General features: G+C 38.2%; 1 protein-coding gene across 2 annotated transcripts in view; it reads right to left on the minus strand.

The window, feature by feature from the left end:
* The window catches only part of CPED1 (cadherin like and PC-esterase domain containing 1), a 281,289-nt gene that overhangs the window by 166,695 nt on the left and 91,480 nt on the right, over positions 1-23,114 (minus strand). For both annotated transcript variants that reach the window (XM_036328853.1, XM_036328852.1), the window contains 2 exons: positions 10,393-10,525; positions 8,778-8,946 (listed from right to left, as the gene is read on the minus strand). In XM_036328853.1, coding sequence (XP_036184746.1) covers positions 8,778-8,946; positions 10,393-10,525 — 302 coding nt within the window. The remainder of the gene's footprint in view (positions 1-8,777; positions 8,947-10,392; positions 10,526-23,114) is intronic.

Consider the following 23,114-nt stretch of genomic DNA (forward strand, 5'->3'; position numbering starts at 1 on the left):
GGGTGTCATCACTGCCCTGGTCATTTTTAAATCCCACTTTTTACTTTAACAGTAACTCTTTGGAAGCATGAAAATGAAATATATTTCTCTAGCATAATGTTTTTCTTCTGTGATGTCTGAGCTTGATTTTACCTTCTGTGACTTGAATACATATTATTTATGTAGATGATTTGGGTAATCAAGCCCATGGGGAAATCTCATACTTTTCAAATGGAAATAAAATTTCCAGTGGAAATCATTTTGGTACAGCACTTCTTTAAACCTGGAGAGAAGGCTGTGTCTAGACACTAGACATAGAGAAGCTGATTTAAAGGGGGAGCCACATAATATTTGGGTATATGCAGGGCTGGGTAAGTTTGCAGTTGTGAGTCCGTGAAACACAGAGTTTAATCCTGCTATTATTCATTAATTATTGTATTATTTTTTAAAAAATATATATATATTTTTATTGATTTCAGAGAGGAAGGGAGAGGGAGAGAGAGATAGAAACATCAATGTTGAGAATGAATCATTGATTGGCTGCCTCCTGCATGCCACCTACTGGGGATCGAGCCTGCAACCCAGGCATGTGCCCTTGACTAGACTTGAACCCCGAGCCCTTTAGTCGACAGGCTGACGCTCTATCCACGGAGCCAAACCAGCTAGGGCAAATATTGTATTATTTTCCATATGGAAACTGCAAACCTACTTTTCCCCACCCCTGTATAAATGCAGGGAGACCTGGATTTCCTCTCCTGTTTTCATTCCCTTTCTCTGAATGTTAAAGACCTGCTTCATAGAGCTTTGAAAAACTGGCTTCATAAGTCTGGCAGTGGAGGTGAGAGGACAAGCTGTTATGAGACAAAGCGGGTGGAGTGGTGGGTGTTGGGGTGCTCCACTTCAGTAAGCGAGGGAGTCAGAGAATGACTGCCTTATAGGGATGGCATTATGCCCCACAGAGAGAGAATTAACCAAAACAATGAAACCTGCCCGTATATTACAGTAGGTATAGAACGCAACAATAATGAGAAACAATCCATCTTTGTCTACCCCAGTAGCACTCAGAGAAATGAAAGACAGATTTTCAGTTCCACATCACAATATTTGGCTACTTCCATAATTCAAAGGAATTCGAGTTTAATAGCCACTTTGAGATTCCGGTTGAAATCAAATAGAAGTACATTCAAAAGATGACGGATAAAAGCAATGCATTTTCAGATGCTAAGTCTAAAATGTTAGTGCTAGTTCACATTAATTAAAGAAACCTAATGTATCACAAAATTGTTTTAAATGGAAGAACAATGTCCAATGACTGACAAATGCTGAAAACATTTCGAATAATTTTGTGGCCTATGCCATTTAAATTGCACTGATGATTTATCACCATTCAAAGCCTCTACTTAGCAAAATAACCTTCCTACCACAAACGCAGATAATCAAGAACCATTTACAAAATAAATATGTATAATCCAGTGAAAGAAAACGTTCAAAGCTCTGTTTAAGCATTTTTGCCTGTTTTCCTTTCACTGCTGGATGGTTCAGGCTATTGGTGCAATATCTAAAAAGACCACTTGGGGGCAATACAGCATTTTTATTTTGCTTTACCTCATCGCTATGTAGGTTTCCTGGGTGACAAAAAAAACTGCTGTTTCTTTCAAATTTGAAAACACCTTTTACTATATGGGAGGGAAAAGCCTGTATTTCATTTTAAACTTGCAATGCATAAATCACTTAAGACAAATGCAAGTCAGATTTTCTCCTGAAAGGAGCAAAAGTCTGTCGTCTTTAAGCAGACAAATCAATTTTATCTAGTTGGCACATTTGGGGATATCTTATACTTAGAATTTGTCACAGCCTTTGAATAGATCTCAAAGAATAAAGAAGAACTGTTTAAAATGACAAATATAAACTTTAAAACGACTGGTGGAAAATTGATTTGTTTCTAGAGCTGAAGAAAATATGTAAATATCATTTGTCTTCTCCACTGGGTACGTATATTTTTAATAAACTTAAACATTAAAGTAATAAATTTTTTGAGACATTCCTGCCATTGTCTTCACTGTTACTACTTTGCATCCACATACCACTTTGTAAAGGGGTTGTTTTTATTACTAATTATTCTTGTCAGCAATTTGATGAGTGGAGTCTCTATTCCAAGACACCTCCACCCCAGCCCCCACCTCATCTGCTGAGTACTAGGTATTGGGTCAGGCGCTGAAGGTTTGTTTCCCTTTTAAATAAAAAAAATAAATAAACATAATCTCTTCATTCAAGGATTTTAAACATATTTAGGCAAATACATTTTTCTTCTTTTTTGTTCTCCAGATTCTTTGCTGACTTTATCTGATATTTTTCTCCCAACATCTTTTCCTGACCTCAGAAGATATTTTCCATTACTAGTGATGGAGAACTCTGGTGAGCCCTGTTGTCGAAACCCAGGAATCGAGATTCATAAAATTAAATTCAGTAACTCTCTAGGTGCCTGCACAGGAGTGGAGAAATTCAGGACGTTTGCAGGGAGTGTTTGCCTTGATTCATGGTTTCATTAGCCAAAGCTCCACCTTAATGATTCTTTATTGTATGGAGGGTAGGGAAGGAAGGGGTGCTGGCTGCTCTGTCCTTGAACATCATTCTGGCTTAGCAAGTTCGTCTATTGAACATCTTTCTTTCTTAGCAAGTTCACCTATTACAGAAATAACGAGACGCTCAAAAATCAAGATGGTGCTGCTCTCTGAGAACATTTAAGGCATTTGAAACATTACTTATTTACCTTTTTTTCCATATCATGTTTTACTCTCAACACTTGTATGTTTTATGAGCATGTGTTGACGTGTAATGGAAGTCAGAGTGACACTCCTGTGCCGGACAATGGCAGAGAGAGGAAAAGCCGGCATAGACTAATTTATAAGAGTTTCTGTGACGTCCACAGGCCATGGACTTCTAGGCTCCCGTTTGGGAAAGAAACACTTGCTCTTGCCAAGTCCTCAACTGCACCCCTTCCTCATCCCACACAGGTATCCCCTAGATCAGCGGTTCTCAACCTGTGGGTCGCGACCCCTTTGGCGGTCGAATGACCCTTTCACAGGGGTCGCCTGTGACCCTGCATATCATATATTTACATTACGATTCATAACAGTAGCAACATTACAGTTATGAAGTAGCAACGCAAATAATTTTATGGTTGGGTCACAACATGAGGAACTGTATTTAAAGGGCCAGAGGTTGAGAACCACTGCCCTAGATGAATCCATGAAGAAGGGAGCTTTGAATAAGACAAGTGAAGGGGGGAGCAAAGGACTAGAGAAATACACATCCTAACATCCAAGATGCCACCGAGGAATTCCCTTTCCCATCTTTAGAACATTCTGAAGGAATTCACTTACCTCTCCTGATTTTACACTTTCTGAAATCCTTGCATATTAGCTAACTTCTATTTTTCTGGATATGTAATTAATAATTGCCCATCACTTTTCTAGTACTAAAGGAAATAATAATCAGCAAATATATTCATTAGAGTTGTTTTACCTTATGTTGTCACTGTAACACATTTTATATATATATATATAGCATACATTTCAGTTCATTATATTTTCATATATTTATCAGATTACTACATTAATTCAGAAGAGATATGTTTGAATTTACATCTTTTGTTACAGAACCTACTCTTAAATCACATTTTTCCAAGATGAAAGTTTTCAGTATGTTACAATTAGTGAGGGAACTTTAATAAAAATGATCATGATAGACACGATGCACTGGGTGTCATTTTGTGGGTGTCAGTCATGTTCCAGGCACTCTCTGAGGCTCTGGGGATTTAAACATGTTGCCTGTTGTTCTGAAAATTAGGATCATGCGTTTAAATGATCTATTGATCAAATAAACATGACCTCAGTTAATGAATAATTTTCTTCTTATTTAGGATACGAATTGAGGTTCAGTATTTAGAAACTGATAAATGCCCAAAATTACTTGACAAACCTTTTATGGAGCAAAGTTGGGAATGAATAAAATGAATGAACGAATAAATAAAATTTTTCAAAACAAGAGACAAAGATGCTATCAACAGTATAAAATTATTTTGCATTAATGTTATATACTGTAAAATCATATGCATTTGCAAAACAATTATTCTTTTTATAGACCAAATAGATATCTGAAATAATATTTAAAGCCAATGTGGGCCAATGAGATAAGAGTTATCTAGCAGTTATTATTTTGATTTTTACTCTAAGTCAGGTTTAGTCACACGCTTATTTATTTAATTTTATGCTGATTATAATTTCTACGTATATAGAATCATGCTTTAAAATGAACACCCTCATGCAATTTTTAAATTTATTCCAAGCAAAAGTAGATTAAGTAACACATCGACTCATTTTACAAACGCCCAGGTGCAAGCTTTTCTTCCCATTCTTTCTGCATCTGATACAAATCTCCCTGGCCTGCAGAAGGGCCAGCTGCTCAAGGAAAAAGGCTTTTACAAGGTCTGCCCCGCAGCCTGCAGTTTTAGATGTAAAATGAAGATGGAGAGAAGAACGCGTCCTAAAGTTGAAAAACATACTGTAACTTTATACTGGCTTCCAAAGACATCACTCACGTTTACCCTGGGAATATATGAGCGATCTCACCCGACATTATGAAAGACACTGCAGGAATACTGACAACAAGCGAGGCTAACTTCATCCCTGCAACATGTCATGTTTCCAAAACCCAGAAAGAGACATACGCATTCTTTAAAAAGGGTTGTTGTAAATAACATCCCCTGCTGTGCCAAGGGCCTCTCTCTCCTCTGTGCACATTGGCTGATCGCATGGATGTGAGAGAAACTCCAGGCCCCGGACGTGAAAGAGTGGTCCCCCCAAGGCCGATGCAGTGGGGAAAGACAGCTGGTGACTTAGAGCCCCTGGCTGGGCAGGAGCCTGCTTCAACTTGGGTTTCCAATGGAGATGATGCTCTCAGATACCCTGAGAAAAGGCTGCAGTGTCTCATGTTTTCCCCTTTCTGTCAAAGTGGCCCTGCCAAGACGTTCCTGTTATGACATCTGTCTAACGCATTTACTGAAAAGACGCTGGAAGATCGTTTTGAAATACAGGGTCTGAGTTAGACAGGGATTAAATAGACTTGGGCAAGTTCTTCACACATGTAAAAATTTTTAAATGATCCTCAATTGAATTCAATCCAAGATACATTTATTCAGCACGGATTGCATTCAAGGACTCATCTTCATAAAACTTTTGAATCCTGAATATCAACAAATGAACATCTTTCAATGTGGGATAGTTGATCAAACGATGAATTCATTTAGGTCTCAACAAGATAAAATAAGGCTTTTCATAGATCTTCCTGTCACAAATCACAAATCACTCCAGCAATAGATTTTCATCAAAGTAGTCAGCTATGATCACAGGTATGACCACAGGTATAAAGAATCTTCAGAAGTCAAACACTAGTTGCACATATGAGAGTTTCCTCTCTACTGGATAACTTTACAAAGGATGAAGGGATGACTTGTGACTTTCTACTCTAAGAACCAAATTTTAATTTATGACATTTCTTGCAGTTAATCTATGTGATCTGTGTATAAGGACAGCCATGGATGCATTTGACGAAGAGTTATAGTTAGAATGGTTACGAAAGAGTTGTAAATTCATAGATACTAGTACAACGGGAGTGTTTTCTAATTGAATTGAGAACTTCATGGAGGAAAATTTTTTTTTGAGTACAATATCTAAAAACTTTGGCTCAAATGATATACTAAGCAAATGTTTCATTTGCTATTCATTTTCTTTATTTTTTCCAATCTTCCTCCCCCTTTTAAATTTTAAATCCTTTGGAAACAACTAACACTTAAATTTTAAATTATTTTTATTTTATAGAAGGGGATTTTAGAAAAATTTAGTTTACAAATATAGTTTACACATTTCTATATTTCCATTATTTCTCAAATTTGCTTTTCTTTATATTTTCAATTCTCTCCAAAGCTTTAGCAGATAAAATATCTAGAAGCAGACCTAATTGGAAATAAGTGAGCTCATAGTTATATCTGTTATTCCTGTCATACCTCTGTTAGCTGCCAGAATAGTCTATAAATGGCCACAGATAACCAGTTTAGTGGACTTGCCTCACTGCATAGTACATAAATCACCACTAATTTAACTAAGTAATTTCGCTTTTGAATTCAGGACTCAGTACATATGCCTATACATACATACACTTTACGTCCTGTAGAATTTACAAGAGCATGTTTAATAACACTTGAATGTCACATGATTAGTCTTTAAAGTGGGTTTTGGTTCTGTCTTCCACATTAGCATTGAGAACCATTTCTGGGTATTTTTTCCACATTTAAAAATATCAAGAGGGAGCAATGTTGTGGGGGACAGTACTGACTTAACAGATAAGCATCATCTATTTGTTTTAGCTGAATCAATATGTACTTCAGTTGAAGGATAATAAATATCCCCTTGTTTTCTGAAATCTATCTGTAGCATTACATATAACTTTGACCTCATAAGGAAGAATCACTCTCTGGCACATTAGCCCAGAAAGCCACACTACCTTCCTTTGAGAGCAGGTAACAGTGTTGCCCAGAGGAATTAAGCAAGATCTTGAAAAGACAAATCCCAAAGAAGGGGGTGGAAATGAAGAGAACCACGTGCTTGCTGTACTACACCTGCAGGTTGCGTCTGTCCCACAGGCACAAGAGATGAATAAAAACTAAATAGTGAATAGAGTATGAAAATATAAAGAAATAAACAACATAAACTGATGAACGAAAATAGATCCAGAGACATAAAAACATTGAACAGACCATCAAACCTCAGAGGGAAGGCAGGGGATGATGGGGGGCAGGGCGGAAGGGTGGTATAAGAGATCAACTAAAGAACTTGTATGCATATAAGTATAACCAATGGACACAGACAATAGGGGGGTGAAGGCCTGGGATGGGGGCAGGGGTGGGCTGGGAGAGGACAATGGGGGATAAAGGGGACATATGTAATACTTTAAACAGTAAGAATTTTTTAAAAATTAAGTACAAATTAGCAGGTACAGAATAGTCATTGGGATGTAAAGTACAGCATAGGAAATATAGTCAATAATCCTATCTAATAATAGACAAACAGGGTAATTGACCGTACTTTCACTACACCTCCCATTGGCTAATCAGCGCAGTATGCAAATTAACTGCCAACAAAGATGGCGGTTAATTTGCATACATAGGCTCCAAGTGGTGGAACGAAGACTGAAGGCCAGCTGGAGCACCAAAGACGGAAGTCGGCTCCAGCCAGAGCAAAGGCCTGGGTCCCCGGTGCTGGAGGAAAACTGGTGCCCGCAGCCAGGAGAAGGGAAGGCCTATTACACGAATCTCTTCATGCAACAGGCCTCTAGCATTATAATAACTATGTATGGTGTTAGATGACACTAGATTAATCGAGATGATCACTTTGTAAGCTATATAAATGTCCAATCATTGGGTTGTACACCTGAAACTATATTGTACCTCAACTCTAATTAAAAAATAAAAAATATTATTCAAAAAAGGAAGAAAATATAAAGAAATCCAATCACAGAGAGCTTTCTTTTCTTTTAATTTAACCCTAGGAAATCCATAAAAACTATCACCAAACAATGCATATCATTTCAGCCAGTGCATTGCTACTGTGGTTGGGGAAGTAGGTGTTTACATAAAAAAGAAAGAAAAAACTTAAACTACTTGGAGTACCTAGAACCTTCAGGGTTTTTATCAGGATGGTGACCGAGCATAGGTGAAATGAGCCGGGAGCATGAACTCAACAAAAGGACAAATCATAGAAACCTGAGCGAAAGGGCGTCTGCGAGCTGCTTTGAGCTGGTCCAGCCAGCGGTGGCAGTGGGCAGGGACAACTCCAATTTGGGGGAAAGGATATTTGTTTTCCTCCTGCCTCTCCCCCATGAACCTCTGGGAACCCCCTGCCTGTTCCTTCCCTGTTAAGAACACAAAGTCCACCTGCTCAGGTGAGGAGCTGAGGAGAAGCCCTGCAAAATTACCATCATGCATCCACCCTCTTTCCTCTCAAACCTAAATTTGATGGGTTTTAATGGAGTGAAGTGCCCCTTCCCAGAGTTCTTCTTCCTAAGAGTTTAGGGGATGGAATTCTGACTGGAGAAATCACCTCGTATCTGTCCTCTGAACAATTATTTCTGTAGAATCAGAAATGCCTTAACATTTATCAACCATGTTGTCACTAGACCTTTTTTTTCAACTGAGTTAACGTGCGTTACCTTTTATAACCCAGCTTCTTGGGGTTATTATTAAGTTCTCCCCTGAAAACTTTCTCATCACCCTTTATGTCCTGGTTTACTGCTACTTTAGGAGCTACGTTGGGAACACTGGAGAGCTTCCTTTTTTCACTCAGCAAATATTCCATATTTACCGTTGTAATGAAATAGGCATTTTGCTTTCTAAGAGTGAAACAAGACCATACAGACAAAATTACACTGACTCGATTTGTCTTGAACAATGGAAAGTCAAGAAAACTGACTACTAGCTGGGTAACAGGTCAAAAACCGGAACTAAAATGATGAACTGAGAAAACAAAGATGTAGCTTCTGTGATCCCTAGTGAATTAAGCTTCGTCCAGATGATTTTTGAACCAACACCTATTAAAGGAAAATTTCTGCTTGCAGCAATAAGTCGCTGCAATTTTTGTCCGATGGGATTTGATAATCACAAAGATTGGAGAAAGGCAGCCCAACTCCCTTTACTTCTCCTCAGTATACTTCCTGTGAAATAACAGCTTTGATGGAAATGTTACCTTGACAGTGAAGCGTTTTCTCTTAGGTGGATTCCAAACCATGCCAGTCGAATGAATGAATGCACGCAAAGGGGTTAAGGATGTCACCAACACGTATGCTTTAAGAATCACAGATAGATCTTCGGCTCTAAATATGGTCTCATGTGGAGCAAGGACTGTTGTTTGATCCCTAAAAAATAAAACAACACAGTTAAAGTCCCACAATGCAGCGTGAGGCTGGCATTTGTAAATCATCACAAAGCTTCGTACACTCATCTCTCCTTTGTTGGACCCCAGCTTTCAGTGTGTGGGTTTCCTCAAACATTTTTACTATTTATTAGCATCACTCCCAGGGGATATACAGGTGCAGAGAAAAGGGATCAAATTAATAAGAGTTCTCCACTCAGGCAGAGTTAATAAAATATTTTTTAAAAGTAATACTGGTATGAAAACAGTACCTAAAATAAGGTTTAAAGATTTAAAAAATTTAAATTAGTCACATATGGAAGCATAGTAGCAAAAGTGGTACAAGTTACAGATTAGGAACAGTGAGCCCCCTGAAATGTCCTGGCTCTGCTCTTACCTGCCTTTGCTTTATTTTTTCCTCAACAAGAAAAGATGTTAAATTTCTCAATAGTGGACAGCTCACCAAAAATATGCCAAAATCCTTTCCCCACTAGTTTGTTTCTACCTAATAACCCTCACCACAAATATTTAAGAGTTAAGGGATGAAACATCAGGAAAATAGTTTAGTCTAAAAGGAAAAATAACACTAGTTTAATATTTTATTATGAATAACTGTACTTTCATCATAAATGGTACCAAAAGGTATAACTACTTGCTTTTCTCTACCATGTTTCTATATTTAAACTATCTAAGCAAAAGATGCATATGATTCTTCAATGAATACTATTAACTTTGGAAATACTACTTAATAATTATAAAACTAGACAGGGAAAACTATTTTGTGTTGTAGGTAAGATAATTAAAATCTCTTAATTTATCTATTTTACAAATCATTTTTCTAGAAGTAATATGGCACTCCAAGTTGCTTTCTTAGATCCTGAAAGCCATAAAAAATAACTAGGAAAAAATTTCATTCAGAATACTCACAGACTAAGGCAATGTCATTTGAGCATAAAATGGAAGTTAAAAGTTTATAGTTTCATATTTTCAAGCTTTTAAATTCAACTTACATTAATGTAACTTTTTAAGTAAGAGTTCTGTTTACCCAAATGTTTATCCTGTGGCAGGAGAGGTTTGAATTGGCATTCTTTTACTGGCTAGTGTTGCTCAGTGGTTGAGCATTGACCTATGAACCGAGAGGTCACAGTTCAATTCCAGGTCAGGGCACATACCCAGGCCTCCGTCTTGATCCCCAGTAGAAGGTGTGCAGGAGGCAGCCTATCAATGATTCTCTCTCATCATTGATGCTTCTATCTCTCTCTCTCCCTCTCTCTTACCCTCTGAAATCAATAAAAATATATTGTTTTTTAAAAAGAGATAACCAAAAAATTATGTAACAGACCTAATAATTCAAACATACAAAACCCCCTAGATCCGTTCAGTGCTTTTCTCTTGCTAGCGGTCTCCTAAAAATGTACATTGGATATAACATCTCGAATGATTAGCTTACAGTTGCTCACGTCTCCAGGCCCATGGTTTCCACATAGGCGGCTTCACGGTTTTTAAAAGGTGACTCCAAGAGCTCAGCTTGAATTGTGTGCTCTGGTCCAAACACACAGAGGGGCTCACCGGAAGTTGCAGTTCTAAAACGATTGAAAAGAGCCAGTCATTCTATTGCTCCCTTTCAGAATGGCTTCCATCATAGAGTCTGTGTTAAACTACCTTTCTTATGTAGAATGTTCTCCTTCCACAGACTAGGAAGACAAGTGCAATGACTGGTTTCAAATTTTCTTGCGCAGAAGGGGAGGTAGATATGCTGTCTCCCGCTGTCCTGAACCAAGTAGCCCTACCTGCCACCCGGATGAGAGAGGCTGTGTGGGAAGGTACCCGAGGGAGCTGACTTTGTTTGCAATGAGAATATGACATAGACAACTCGAGGTGATTCCCTGACAATACCATCCTTTGTGTGCTAGAGTTTGTCATGCTTCATGGCCTGACAACAGTGCTTTATTATTTTGTAAAGTATTATTTACTGGGTTTTTTTTGCGTTATATAAAAGTAAAGACCAATAGCAGTAACTTACTTCAAAACACTCATATCGATATCTTTAAAAAATAGACATATATAATTTTAAAAAATCAAATTGTACAGAAAGCTATCAAATGGAAGGGAAAAGCATCCAGCAATCCACCCCCAGCCAGGACCTCTCTCCTTTAAGCCAAAGCCAAAGCTTACATATTCACTTTACCATCCAGATAAGCAGAAAATCAGTAAGATGCACATGGTTCTTCAATATGTACATTGACATAAATATCAATGTATCGACACAAATCTATGTATGTAGACGCAGATGGTCGCTGACTTACGATTTTTCACCTTTACTATGGTACAAAGGCAATATGTATTCAGTAGAAACCATACCTCAAGTTCTGAATGTTGATGGTTTCCTGGGTTAGAGATATGTGGTACATACAATACTTTCTCATGATGCTGGCCAGTGGCAGCGACCTGCAGCTCCGAGTCAGCCCCACCATCACTATACTCTGAACAACCGATACTCTATAGTGGATTCATTGTTAGGTGGTTTTGCCCAGCCATAGGCTAATGTAAGTGTTCTGAGCACATTTAAAGTAGGCTAGGCTAGGCTAAGCTATGATGTTCAGTAGATTAGATGTATTAAATGCATATTCAACTTATGATGGGTTTATGGTGAACTAACCCCATCTGAAGTCAAGGCACATCTTTATTTCTGCTTTTTAAGTTATCCAAAAGAGACATTACAATGGTCTGTCTGGCTTATTTACCTACTAATCCATCCTGGAGTCCTTTCCATATCAGCATACACAGAATCAACTTATACTTCTTATTGACTTAAAGTGTTCCATTAAATGAATACACATTTAATTTAACCATCCCCTTTTTTGTTGTATATGTAGATTATTTTTGTAACATTCTTCCTTTACTATTTCAACAATACTGCAATGAATGCTGTTACACCTCTGTTTTGGTGTACTTTTACAAGTTTACCTAGGGGCAATTCTAATCTGCATGCATAATCGCCAGGTCAATAGGTAAATGCATTGTAAATGCGATAGACGTTTCTAAATTGGCTTCCAAAAAGGTTGCCCCAATTCCCACTGTCTTCAACAGCACATGAGAGTTGTTACCTCACTGCTGGGTCACAGGGCTTTATTTTTAAATTATGCCATTTATCTAGCTCTCAAAATGGAACAAAGCCTTTAAATTATTTCCCCCCGTGCATGTTTCATCAATACTAACAAAATCAAATTTAAAACACTTCACACTCTTAAGTAAAAGTCAGCAGAAGTCAAGCTGTTCAATGTATTCTCATATCTCATTACTTAGTACAGTGTGATCTTTCTCAAAGCTGATAGCCTATTTAGAAGGCTGTCCTATTAATGATGTTCTAACACATCTTAATAAAAGGAATACCCAACTTGCTTGTTTCTGGAGGTGACAAATGAAGAGTCATTAAGGTAATTTCCTTCTTAGGAATCAGACTTAAAAAAAGTTGAAGTGTTTATATACTCCTTTAGATTTTTAGTAAGAAAGTGTGTGTGTGTGTGTGTGTGTGTGTGTGTGTGTGTGTGACTAGATTTAATTTTTTAGGTTAAATTTTCAGGAAGAAGATACATGGCCTTTTTCCCCCCACTAAATAGTCATTGTTTTAAGAATTTATTACTAGGAAAAATTTTGTCTCTCCCAAAACACTAATTTATTGGTATAATAAGAGAACAGTGTAATTTACTCTGATTTCCCTTTACATTTGCTGCCAAGAAGCAAAGCACTGATCTCAAAGACATATTAAGTCTTTCATTGAGGTAGTAGCTCAATAATTTTGAGGAAATAGTAAGCAAATATGTCAAAACAGTAAACAATTTTATGTCCTTTTTTTTAGTTCAACTAGAGGACCCTATGCCATATAATTAAAGGAATCCTATATAAGAATTGCAAAGAATATTTCAGATTTCCACAGCAGCAACACAGCCATTAAAACTGCGGTTGAACAATGGAACTGAATCTAGAATAAAGTAATTTTTACCCTTTGTGTGATTGCCATTACATTATTCCAGGCTGGGAAGTTACTTTTAATGATTCTAAACAAACAAACAAATAAAAATCTAATTACATGTCACCTTACATCTAAAAGCATTCCCATTTCCCTTGATTACAGCCAAAAATTAAAAATACACTTTATTAAGACCTTTAAAAAGCTGCAACTGCACTTTATGGAGCTTTTATAAATAGTTATGGAAACTTTAAATACTCTAGGTTCTTATTTCACTGCGACAAAGGTTTGCCAGCAGTCATCATTCCTTATATCTCCCATTTGGCACATCTATCAAGGGCTCTCTCAAGAGACCAGTCTAATCCACTTGTCTGAATACCCCCTTCTCCCTTGGACATATACAAAGAGCCTAAAATCTATAAACAATGCCAAAGCTAGCTTTTGTTTTTGGAAAGAATTGGGGAGATGAGTTTTTCTTTTTTTTTCTTTTTGCATGATGGAATAACAGTGATAATACCAGTTTATTTGAAGATTAATGTTTTCAAAACAGCTTGTACCTGAAATTGTACCATATCCTGTATTAAAATATGACATTTCCACTGAAAACACATCTTAGCTTCTGACTAATGAAAGTTCTTTTTTTCTTTATTGACTAAAGTATTACATATGTGTCTTTATCCCCCCATTGCCCCCTCAACCCTCCCCCCACTCATGCCCTCACCCCCTGGTGTCTGTGTCCGTTGGTTAGGCTTATATACATGCATACAAGTCCTTTGGTTGATCTCACCCCTTTACCCCCACCCTCCCCTACCTTCCCTCTGAGGTTTGATGGTCTGATCGATGTTTCTCTGTCTCTGGATCTATTTTTGTTCATCAGTTTATGTTGTTCATTATATTCCACAAATGAGTGAGATCATGTGATATTTATCTTTCTCTGACTAGCTTATTTCACTTAGCATAATGCTATCCAGTTTCATCCATGCTGTTGCAAATGGTAAGAATTCCATGAGTTTCTATGATACAAACAGTCTTCAAATGGCCTTCTAATTCACTAACACATGTTTATTAAAATTTTTCAGAAAGTAATTAAATATGGGCCTAGCATGTCTTTAGAATTTTCCTATCCCATAATATGTGTACTGAATGGATAGCAAATACAGATGTGAAATGTTATATAAACTTTTATTTATTGACTACTCAGCTTATTTTAAAGAGCTCTGAAGCCTATAACTTTACCATTTACCCAGAATAAGAATAAACAATAGGTTAGGGACATCTGAAGACTGCTTTTATTGTGCCTTCTAGTGTCTGGCTGGCCAGGCACTGAGGGCCTTACTGACTATGGTGACATTTTATGAAAAGAAAGATTAAACCAGAACCACACAACAGGGTTTTCAGTTTGATTCTTAGCAACCAGTGCTTAATGGGCATACGACCTTGTCAAGGAGTCTTCTAGACTCCAGCGTGTAATTTGCAATAATTTTCTAAATGCTCCACATCACTAAACACAATGCTTATATAAAACAAGTACTCAGCAAGTGCTTATTCTAGCAATGAGCTAGTTTTGAGGGGAAAGCCAAAGTGCAGTTAAAACAAAATGGTATTCACATGTATTAAAATATTTATTTGGTTATTTATTTTTCCTTTCTATGTGACATATAATTATGTATGGCACAGACAAAGACTAAACACTGCAAAAGATTAGCTGCCAAATTTATATTGTATTTGATTTACTATTTTGTCCCAAAGCTAATAATTAATAGATAAGAAATAGTAAAAACATAATTATATTTCACAAATATTTGAATATTGTCTTGAATTTAGTATTAGGAAGCTAAACTTAGCCAGTATTTTCTTATTTTAAAACTTCCAGAGGGAGAGAAGGAGAAAATGGTGGCCAAATAGGCCAGACTTGTCATGTATATCATAGTCAATGGGCAAAAACTAAAACCATTTCCCCAAGAACAGGAACAAGACAGGGATGTCTGCTCTCACCACTCTTATTCAGCATAGTACTGGAAGTGCCAGCCATAGCAATCAGACAAGAAGAAGAAATAAAAGGCATCCAAATTGGAAAGGAGAAAGTAAAACTGTCATTATTCACAGATGACATGATATTTTATATAGGAAACACTAAAGTGTCCATCAAAAAACTACTAGATTTAATAAGTGAGTTTGGCAATGCAGCAGGATACAAAATTAACACACAGAAGTCTATGGCATTTTTATACACCAATAATGAACTCTCAGAAAGAGAAACAAATAAAAAAAAACAAAAAACACCCAATCCCATTTACCATTGCAACCAAGAAATTAAGATACTTAGGAATAAACTTAATCAAGGAGGTAAAAGATCTGTACTTGGAGAACTATAGGACACTGAAAAAAGAGATAAAGGAAGACATAAACAAGTGGAAGCATATACTGTGTTCATGGATTGGTAGAATCAACATCATTAAAATGTCCATACTACCCAAAGCAATCTACAGATTCAATGCAATCCCTATTAAAATACCAATGGGATATTTCACAAATCTAGAACACTCCAAAAATGTATATGGAACCAAAAAAGACCCCGAATAGCCATATTAGTCTTGAGAAAGAAGAACTAAGTTGGAGGAATCACAATACCAGATATCAACTTATACTACAAAGCCACTGTAATAAAAACATCCTGGTACTGGCACAAGAACAGGCATATAGGTCAATGGAACAGAGACCCCAGAGATCAACCTATGCTATTATGCTCAACTAATATTTGACAAAGGAGACAAGAGCATACAATGGAGTAAAAACAGTCTCTTCATAATTGGTGTTGGGAAAATTGAACTGGTACATGCAAAAAGAAAAATGAAACTAGACCACCAACTGAAGCAATACACAACAATAAACTCAAAGTGGATAAAAGACTTAAATGTAAGTCTTAAATGTGAAACCATAAAAATCTTAGAAGAAACCATAGGCAGCAAAATTTCAGACATCTCTCGTGGCAATATGTTTACCGATACATGTCCTAGGGCAATGGAAACTAAGTAGAAAATAAACATGTGGGACTACATCAAAATAAACCATCAACAAAATGAAAAGAGAGCCCACTGCAGCAGAGAACATTTTTCCAATGATACATTTGATAAGGAGATAATTTCCAAAATATATAAGGAACTCATACAACTTAACAAAAGGAAGACAATCCAATTTAAAAATGTGCAAAAGACCTAAATAAACACTTCTCCAAAGTGGACATACAGAAGGCCAAGAGACATAGGAAAAACTCAAAGTCACTAATCTTCAGAGAAATGCAAATTAAAATGACAAGGAGGTATCTGCTCACACCTGCCAGAATGGCTATCATCAACAAAACAACAAACGTCAAGTGTTGGTGAGGATGTGGAGAAGAGGGAACCCTAGTACACTGCTGGTGGGAATGTAGGCTGGTGCAGCCACTGTGCAAAACAGTATCAAGTTTCCTCAAAAAATTAAATACAGACTTGCTATTTGACCCAGTGATCCCACTTCTAGGAATATATCCTAAGAAACCAGAAACACCAATCAGAAAGAATACTAGTATATGCACCCCTATGTTCATAGCAGTGCGATTTATAATATCTAAGATTTGGAAACAGTCCAAGTGCCCATCAGCAGATGAGTGGATAAAAAAGCTGTGGTACATCTATACAATGGAATACTATGCAGATATAAAAAAGAAGGATCTCTTACCCTTTGAGACAGCATGGAGCAACCTGGAGAGTATTATGCTAAGCAAAACAAGCCCGTCAGAGAAAGACAAGTATCACATGATCTCACTCATATGTGGAATCTAATGAACAACATAAACTGATGATCAAAAATAGACCCAGAGACATAGAAGCATGAAATAGACTGAGGAATCCAGAGGGAAGGCGGGGGTGGGGGGGTGGGGGGGGAGGTGCAGGGGTGTGTGTGGCGTGATTAACCAGGGAACTTGTATATATATATCCATAGCCCATGGACACAGACAATAGTTCAGTGAAGGGAGTGGTGGGTGCAGGGTGGAGGGGGTCAATGGGAAAAAACAAACAAATAAACAATACTTTATTTGAAAGTATTTTGTAATACTTTCAACAATAAAAAAAGGAGAAGAAAAAATTAATATGTCTGTAGCGATTTTCTGTGTTAGCTTCTGTAATCATTGTAATCATGAAATAATGATGAACATCTTTAACAGTTAAAAAAAAAAACAACAAAAAAACTTCCAGTGAAGCTAAAGGCCTTATTTAATTATTAACAACTAGAGGCCCAGTGCATGCCTAGGCCTGGCTGGTGATCAGGGCCAATTGGGGCCCTCTGGCTGCCTGCCAGGGCCTTTCTTCACTCCATGCCACCCCCTGGTGGTCAGCACATGTCATAGCATGTGATCAAACTCCCAGTCTCCTGGTCAAACTCCTGAGGGGACACTTTGCATATTAGCCTTTTATTTATATAGATTAGTTTTGAGATTAGAAATATAACAAGTACTATTTGTGGAGTTACTCATTGTTTTTCTTGCCTGAGGGCATTTGTAAGTCATAGTCCGTAGCCTGCAGGTATAAAAGCTATGCAAATATATCCTCAGAATTTACATGCATAGCAAATACATATTAATATGTACATAAACAGAAGTCATAGCCAAGAAATAACTCTCTGTCAGGGCCTTGGGAGAAAATGGATGAATGCTGGAATCAAAGGGTAACTGAAGAGACTGCTAACCAAGACACTTACCAAGAGATCATTAAAGAAGGGACAATTAAACAAACACAGGAAGAGTGAAGGACAAACAGCAATAGGTAGTAAGCTCTGCATGCCTCGCATATGGAAGCCCTCGCCACCCCTGGTCCAGAGGGGGATGATGGCAGAACCAGGCAAAAGGCATAGCTGCGGGAGAGGGCACCACGCAGAAGCTATGGCGACAGGTAGAGGAGCACAAGCATCTCTAGGCCAGGGCCCAGCGGGGAAGAAGCCAAGGAAAAACAACCCAAAGTTCTCTCCATCTGAGCTCTGACCTCCTGCCGTAAGTCAGGGGGCCAGGGCCCTGCTGATGCAGGCTGTGCGGGCCAGCTTTCCGGGGGACGGCCGAGGGTGCATTGGAGGGGCAAATGAAGAATGCCCAGCACAAACCCTGGGCTGTACTTGGAAAAGAATGAGTGTTGATGCCAGTCTTCTCCTTCTTCTCACTCCAATAACAGGAGAGATGTACAGTATTCAAGAAAAGGGGGGCTGACACGAAAAGAATGAGGAAGCCCAGTGCAGAGCAGTTTTACTAGAGTGGCGTGTGAACATTTTTGTCCACATTCTGGGAAATGTGTGTAATGTGGGCAAGGTTGGTTTCCGCTGGGCATGACCCGTGGTGTCTGTTAGAGCGGCCAAGTATGCTCCAGCCGTAGCAGGAGGCTGCAATGACCCCGAGGCAGCTCCCACGACGAGGCAGAGATGGGCACCCCGAGATGAGCTTTCTAAGGCCAAAGGGCCCTGGAGCCCCGCATGAGCACAGGACCCAGGTAGAGGTCTCCAGCAGACAGCCAAGAGTGGACCAGGCAAACTGAGCCTGGGTCTGAGGAGGCGTGGGTGAAACCGTTAAAGACACATGTTCTAACTGGCCCAGCATATTGGCATAGAGTTGCTCATAAATTTTTTCTTCAAACCTATTTTACAAATAGTATCCCAAATAACACTTGTTCTTCAAACTTGAACTCCCGTCTATTAATGGATTTCTTGTCATGGATGTGACCATGAACTAATTCCTTAAGTATCTTTACCTAGAAAATAAGGATAATAGTAACAGTAATAAATAACAAGAAGAACCTACCTCGTATGGATTCTGGCAGAACAAAATATCCAATTTCCTTTAAAGTGCTTTGCATAGCTCTTGGCATATCCTGAACATCAAAAGTGTTAAACAGCCACCAGCAGTAGTCGTGGAGTATAATCTTTTTCTATAGCCTAGAAAACCTGCTTACAACTTTAGGAACGTCAAAGTATAATTAAAATATCACCCCTTTTGAATTTTTTCAGCACCAAGGGCTTCTTACCACTGCTGCTTATCAAAGAAAGGCTAATCTATTAAACACTCTTCTATGTGATTCTTAAATATCCGGCATTTGGCATCAGTCTCTTAAGAACAAATCGGAAAGTATGTGGAATAAGCACAGATGCTGTGTGGACCAAAATAAAACACCGCATCTTTACTGTGAGTGGCCTGTAAAGACACCCTCTGTTTTTAGTGACTAACATTTAGCAGTGCTGTAGCTCAGCAAAGCAGTTCGTTTCCGGTTCTGTTTCCCTTATTTAAAGGATTCTGCGTTAAAACTAAGTTTCTATGGATGGAGTAAGCCTGGGACTGGCCCAGTGAGTGCAACATTTAAGTCTGTTCTCCTCTGTTTTGTTCAGGGAAAGACTTCTTTGTAAACAACCAACACAAATTTAAACAGAGTTAGTTCTTAGTCAACAGATTTCTGACGCATAGACAAAACTCCCTGGACTCTTTCAGACCTTCACTTGAACTTCAATGATGTAATATGGATCTATATACTCCAAACACGTCAAGTCTGTAATAACGTTTTACTTTCATTTTATGCAAGTAGCATTGGCCAGAGTAACTTTGAAAATAATGGATACACCAAAGGCTTAAAGGCACTATTAATACATAGTTCTAGCCTTGTGCCAGGGAACTCAAAATTCAAAATTCCTTCCTCAAGAGCTGACATTATTACCTAAGTGGCTGTGACACCAATAGTTTACTATGTATAGTTTGAGAATATCATTCATATGCTATTACTATATAAGGGTGCATCAAACCTCAAATACAAACAGCATAGACTTCAATATAGTACTTTGGCGGGGGGGGGGGGATAATAATTTCCACTTTATATTATAGGAAATGAGATGAATTCCATGTCCTAATATAAGTGGAAACACGGTTTGACACATAAAAAATGACCAGATCAATGACTTAGCAGTGTGCTTTAAACAGGTAATCATTGTATAAAGTTTCCACCAACTCACCACCAATCAATCAAACGCTTATTGAGCACTCAGCAAATGCAAAGCCATAAGCGTTCTCCTTTCTGTTCTTTTTCAGTGGACGTGTCAAAGTCATGCAGTTCTACACAAACAATTTTCCCCACGGACTGCTCTATGTTTTGACCATGGCAACATAAGAACCTTGAATTCAGCTCATTTTCTCTGGTAATAAAAGCTATGTCTAGACTACTACTTCAATTTTCTTGCTCCCCTGATTTCACTGAAATGACCAAATAGCATGAAAGGTTGTCTTATTACTTTATGGCAGCTTAATTTTGCTTTGACCTTTTTTTTTTGCCAAATTTTTCCAAAGGGAAAAAAAGAAAAAGAATGCTTGACTACTTCAGCAAAACCAAAATTAATAATTCAGTATAAATTAATAAGCACCATTAATAACAATTTGAAACACAACCTCCAGCAAATATTAATAGAGTGCAACAAATATAATAATAGAATAGCTGTCTAAGCCCACCCACCATGAAAATAAGTTTGTCCTTTTATTAACATTAAAGTTTTCTCTCAGGAACATTTTCGGAGTAAAACATGACATATTATTGATATAATTTACATCAGAATAATTAATGATTAGCAGGACTCTTAACAGTGATTTGAAATTCTTTTCAAGTGTATTGAAGTCAATCCTAATTTAAATGTAAGCCACAAACACTAAAGTCAATGCCCCTATTTTTTTAATTCCTGCTTTCTATAATAATAAAAGGGTAATATGCTAGTCAGACCAGACATCTTCTGGACGTCATTCCAGACGTCCTTCCTGACGAAGCCGGGGCCAGAAGGAAGCCAGCCTGGGTCTCAGGTGCCTGCCAGGTGGCCCAAGGGAAGCCAGCCCGGGCCCCAGTGCTTGCTGGTGGCCGGAGGAGGGAAGCCCAGGTTCTGGGTGCCTGCCGGTGGCCAGAGGAATGAAGCCCGGGTCCCGGGTCCCAGGTGCCAGAGGGAAGCTGGTGCCGACAGCTGGGGGAGCGAAGGCCTACTCTTGCATGATTTTTCATGCATCGGGCCTCTAGTTTTAAATAAAACCATACATTAGCATATCTCTCTTTTAGTGGCCACTTTATAGACCCTATTTTTTTTGGTATAATTAGCATACATGGTATTACTATCAATTTACTTCTCTATGTCAATATTATGTACAAATAAATGCATTATATGAACCAAGTACATATTTTAAATATCAAGATTTTTCAAAATATCTGACTCTGAAAGTGAGACAAAAATATAGAACATGCAGAGAGTAGAGCCAATTGTCAAAATGAAATCTAATGAGAGGCAAAGAGCCCAATATCCAGAATTAGCTCAGGAACGTGGACTACGTCAGAAGGGATTTTTCATTAAGACACTGAACAAGCATATTTCTACAGAAGCATTTTGTCCTCATCTTCTTTCTTCTCAACTAACCAACAATCAGACTGGAGTCAGTGGGAGCAGGCTTGGCTAAGAGGCGTTCTAACACGGAGTCTACTCTAACAGACGAGGACACAAAGGGCAAGGTCAGAAGGCAGGCCGAATCTGACAGGAGTTTCTAAAATGATGTTTCTATTTTTGACCTTAGCTAGGTACAGTCGTATTAATCAGGTACATTTGGCCTATTTTATATTTTGTAAATGACTAAAGAATTAATCAGTTAATCAGCCAAAGTGGAGGGAGCCTTCACAGCTGAAGTGCTAAAGGACACTTGGTCTTTAAAGAGGTTAATTAGGTGGTTAAATTTTTGAATTCTTGTCTGGATTTTAAACTTTGAAGTTAACGTGTCTTCTCCCAGGTAGAATTTAGGCCAGGACATTAAATTCAAATGACTGTGTTCTACAAGGATATTCTTCGTATTTCCTTCATACATCTCCCACCATCTGTACTGCCAAGAGGCCATATACATGAATTATTTTTTATAGATATAATACACTAGGAGTCAGCCTCAGAGTTCTTACACCAGCACATCATCTCGATCAACACCATCTGTTTGCATGTCCCTGACTGAACTTTCAGATCTAAGCTGCTACTTAAATGCCTTAAAATAGGTGGATGATGAATAGCAAGTCATTTACATCTTGCTATTTCTTACAATGCAATGTCTTAGAGAGAATAATTTTGTGGCACCAATAACATCCCAGTCATTTCAAATAGTCAGGGCTGTGCAGTCATTGCTTAAAAAATCCCATGAGCTCTGGCATCACTCAGGTGTTCAAAGTCCCGAGTTCACTGCTTGAAGTCACTGCTACAGTTTGACTCTGGAGACCCAGCCAATGGAAGCCGAATTAAAAAGCTTGGATCGTAACTAGTGGAAAGAATTCAAGCTAATTTTCACAAAATATTGGGGAACAGTGATAAAATAGCAAAGTATGGGTTTCCTTCCTCCCTTCCCCTCTAAGGAAGAATGATACATGCTTATTTGGAAACCAAGTCTTTGTTATGTTGTTTGAATAACAGGCATAGATAAATTGATTTTTAATTTCCATAGATAAGTTGGAGAGAAGAGACCAGCGAGGAGAGGGGTCGTAACAGGTAGTGTTTTGTTGAGCAAGAGGTGGGTGATTACGAAGAGGAGAGGGTTGTAACATGTCATTTGGCAGAAATGTGTTGAAAAAGGCTCGTTGCCCTATTGATAACATTTTGTCTCCAACCTGCCTTCCCTAAAAACAAAAAACAAAATGAACAAAAAACTATTAAGCTTTTAAAATACTTCTCAAGGCTTTTGGAATCAGACTTGGTGTCAGAGGGGGTGTTTTACTTTGTTTGCTTATCTGTTTGCTTAGCACAATATAGTGAGCAAGCATTCTCTCAAAGGGGCGATTTTTTGCCCAAGTCCCTTGCCACACTTGGCTCAATCCCCTGAGGCGAAGGTCAGGTCCAGTTGCCCAAGTTGGCAGTTCCGGCTCTTCAGCTCTTCCCAGTGAGGGAAGGGTTGGGGGTGGGTGCACTGGCAGCCAAACAAAGTCCGATTTAAAGAAAAAGTACATGAAGTTTCCATTAGGAGAAAAGCTGAACTCAAGAGTGTTCATTCAATTTCATGGATCCAGAGTGAAAAGTGACAGAAGTTCATGGCCACCGTTATCCATCAAATGATTTGCAATTCAGGTTTTCAGCACTGTGCTTCAAAACTGCTCACCTAATCACCCACTTGCCACAACCGCTGACGCCTCAGAGAATGTTGCTCT

This window comes from Myotis myotis, unplaced genomic scaffold, assembly GCF_014108235.1.
Source record: "Myotis myotis isolate mMyoMyo1 unplaced genomic scaffold, mMyoMyo1.p scaffold_m19_p_11, whole genome shotgun sequence".
Classification (NCBI taxonomy): Eukaryota; Metazoa; Chordata; class Mammalia; order Chiroptera; family Vespertilionidae; genus Myotis; species Myotis myotis.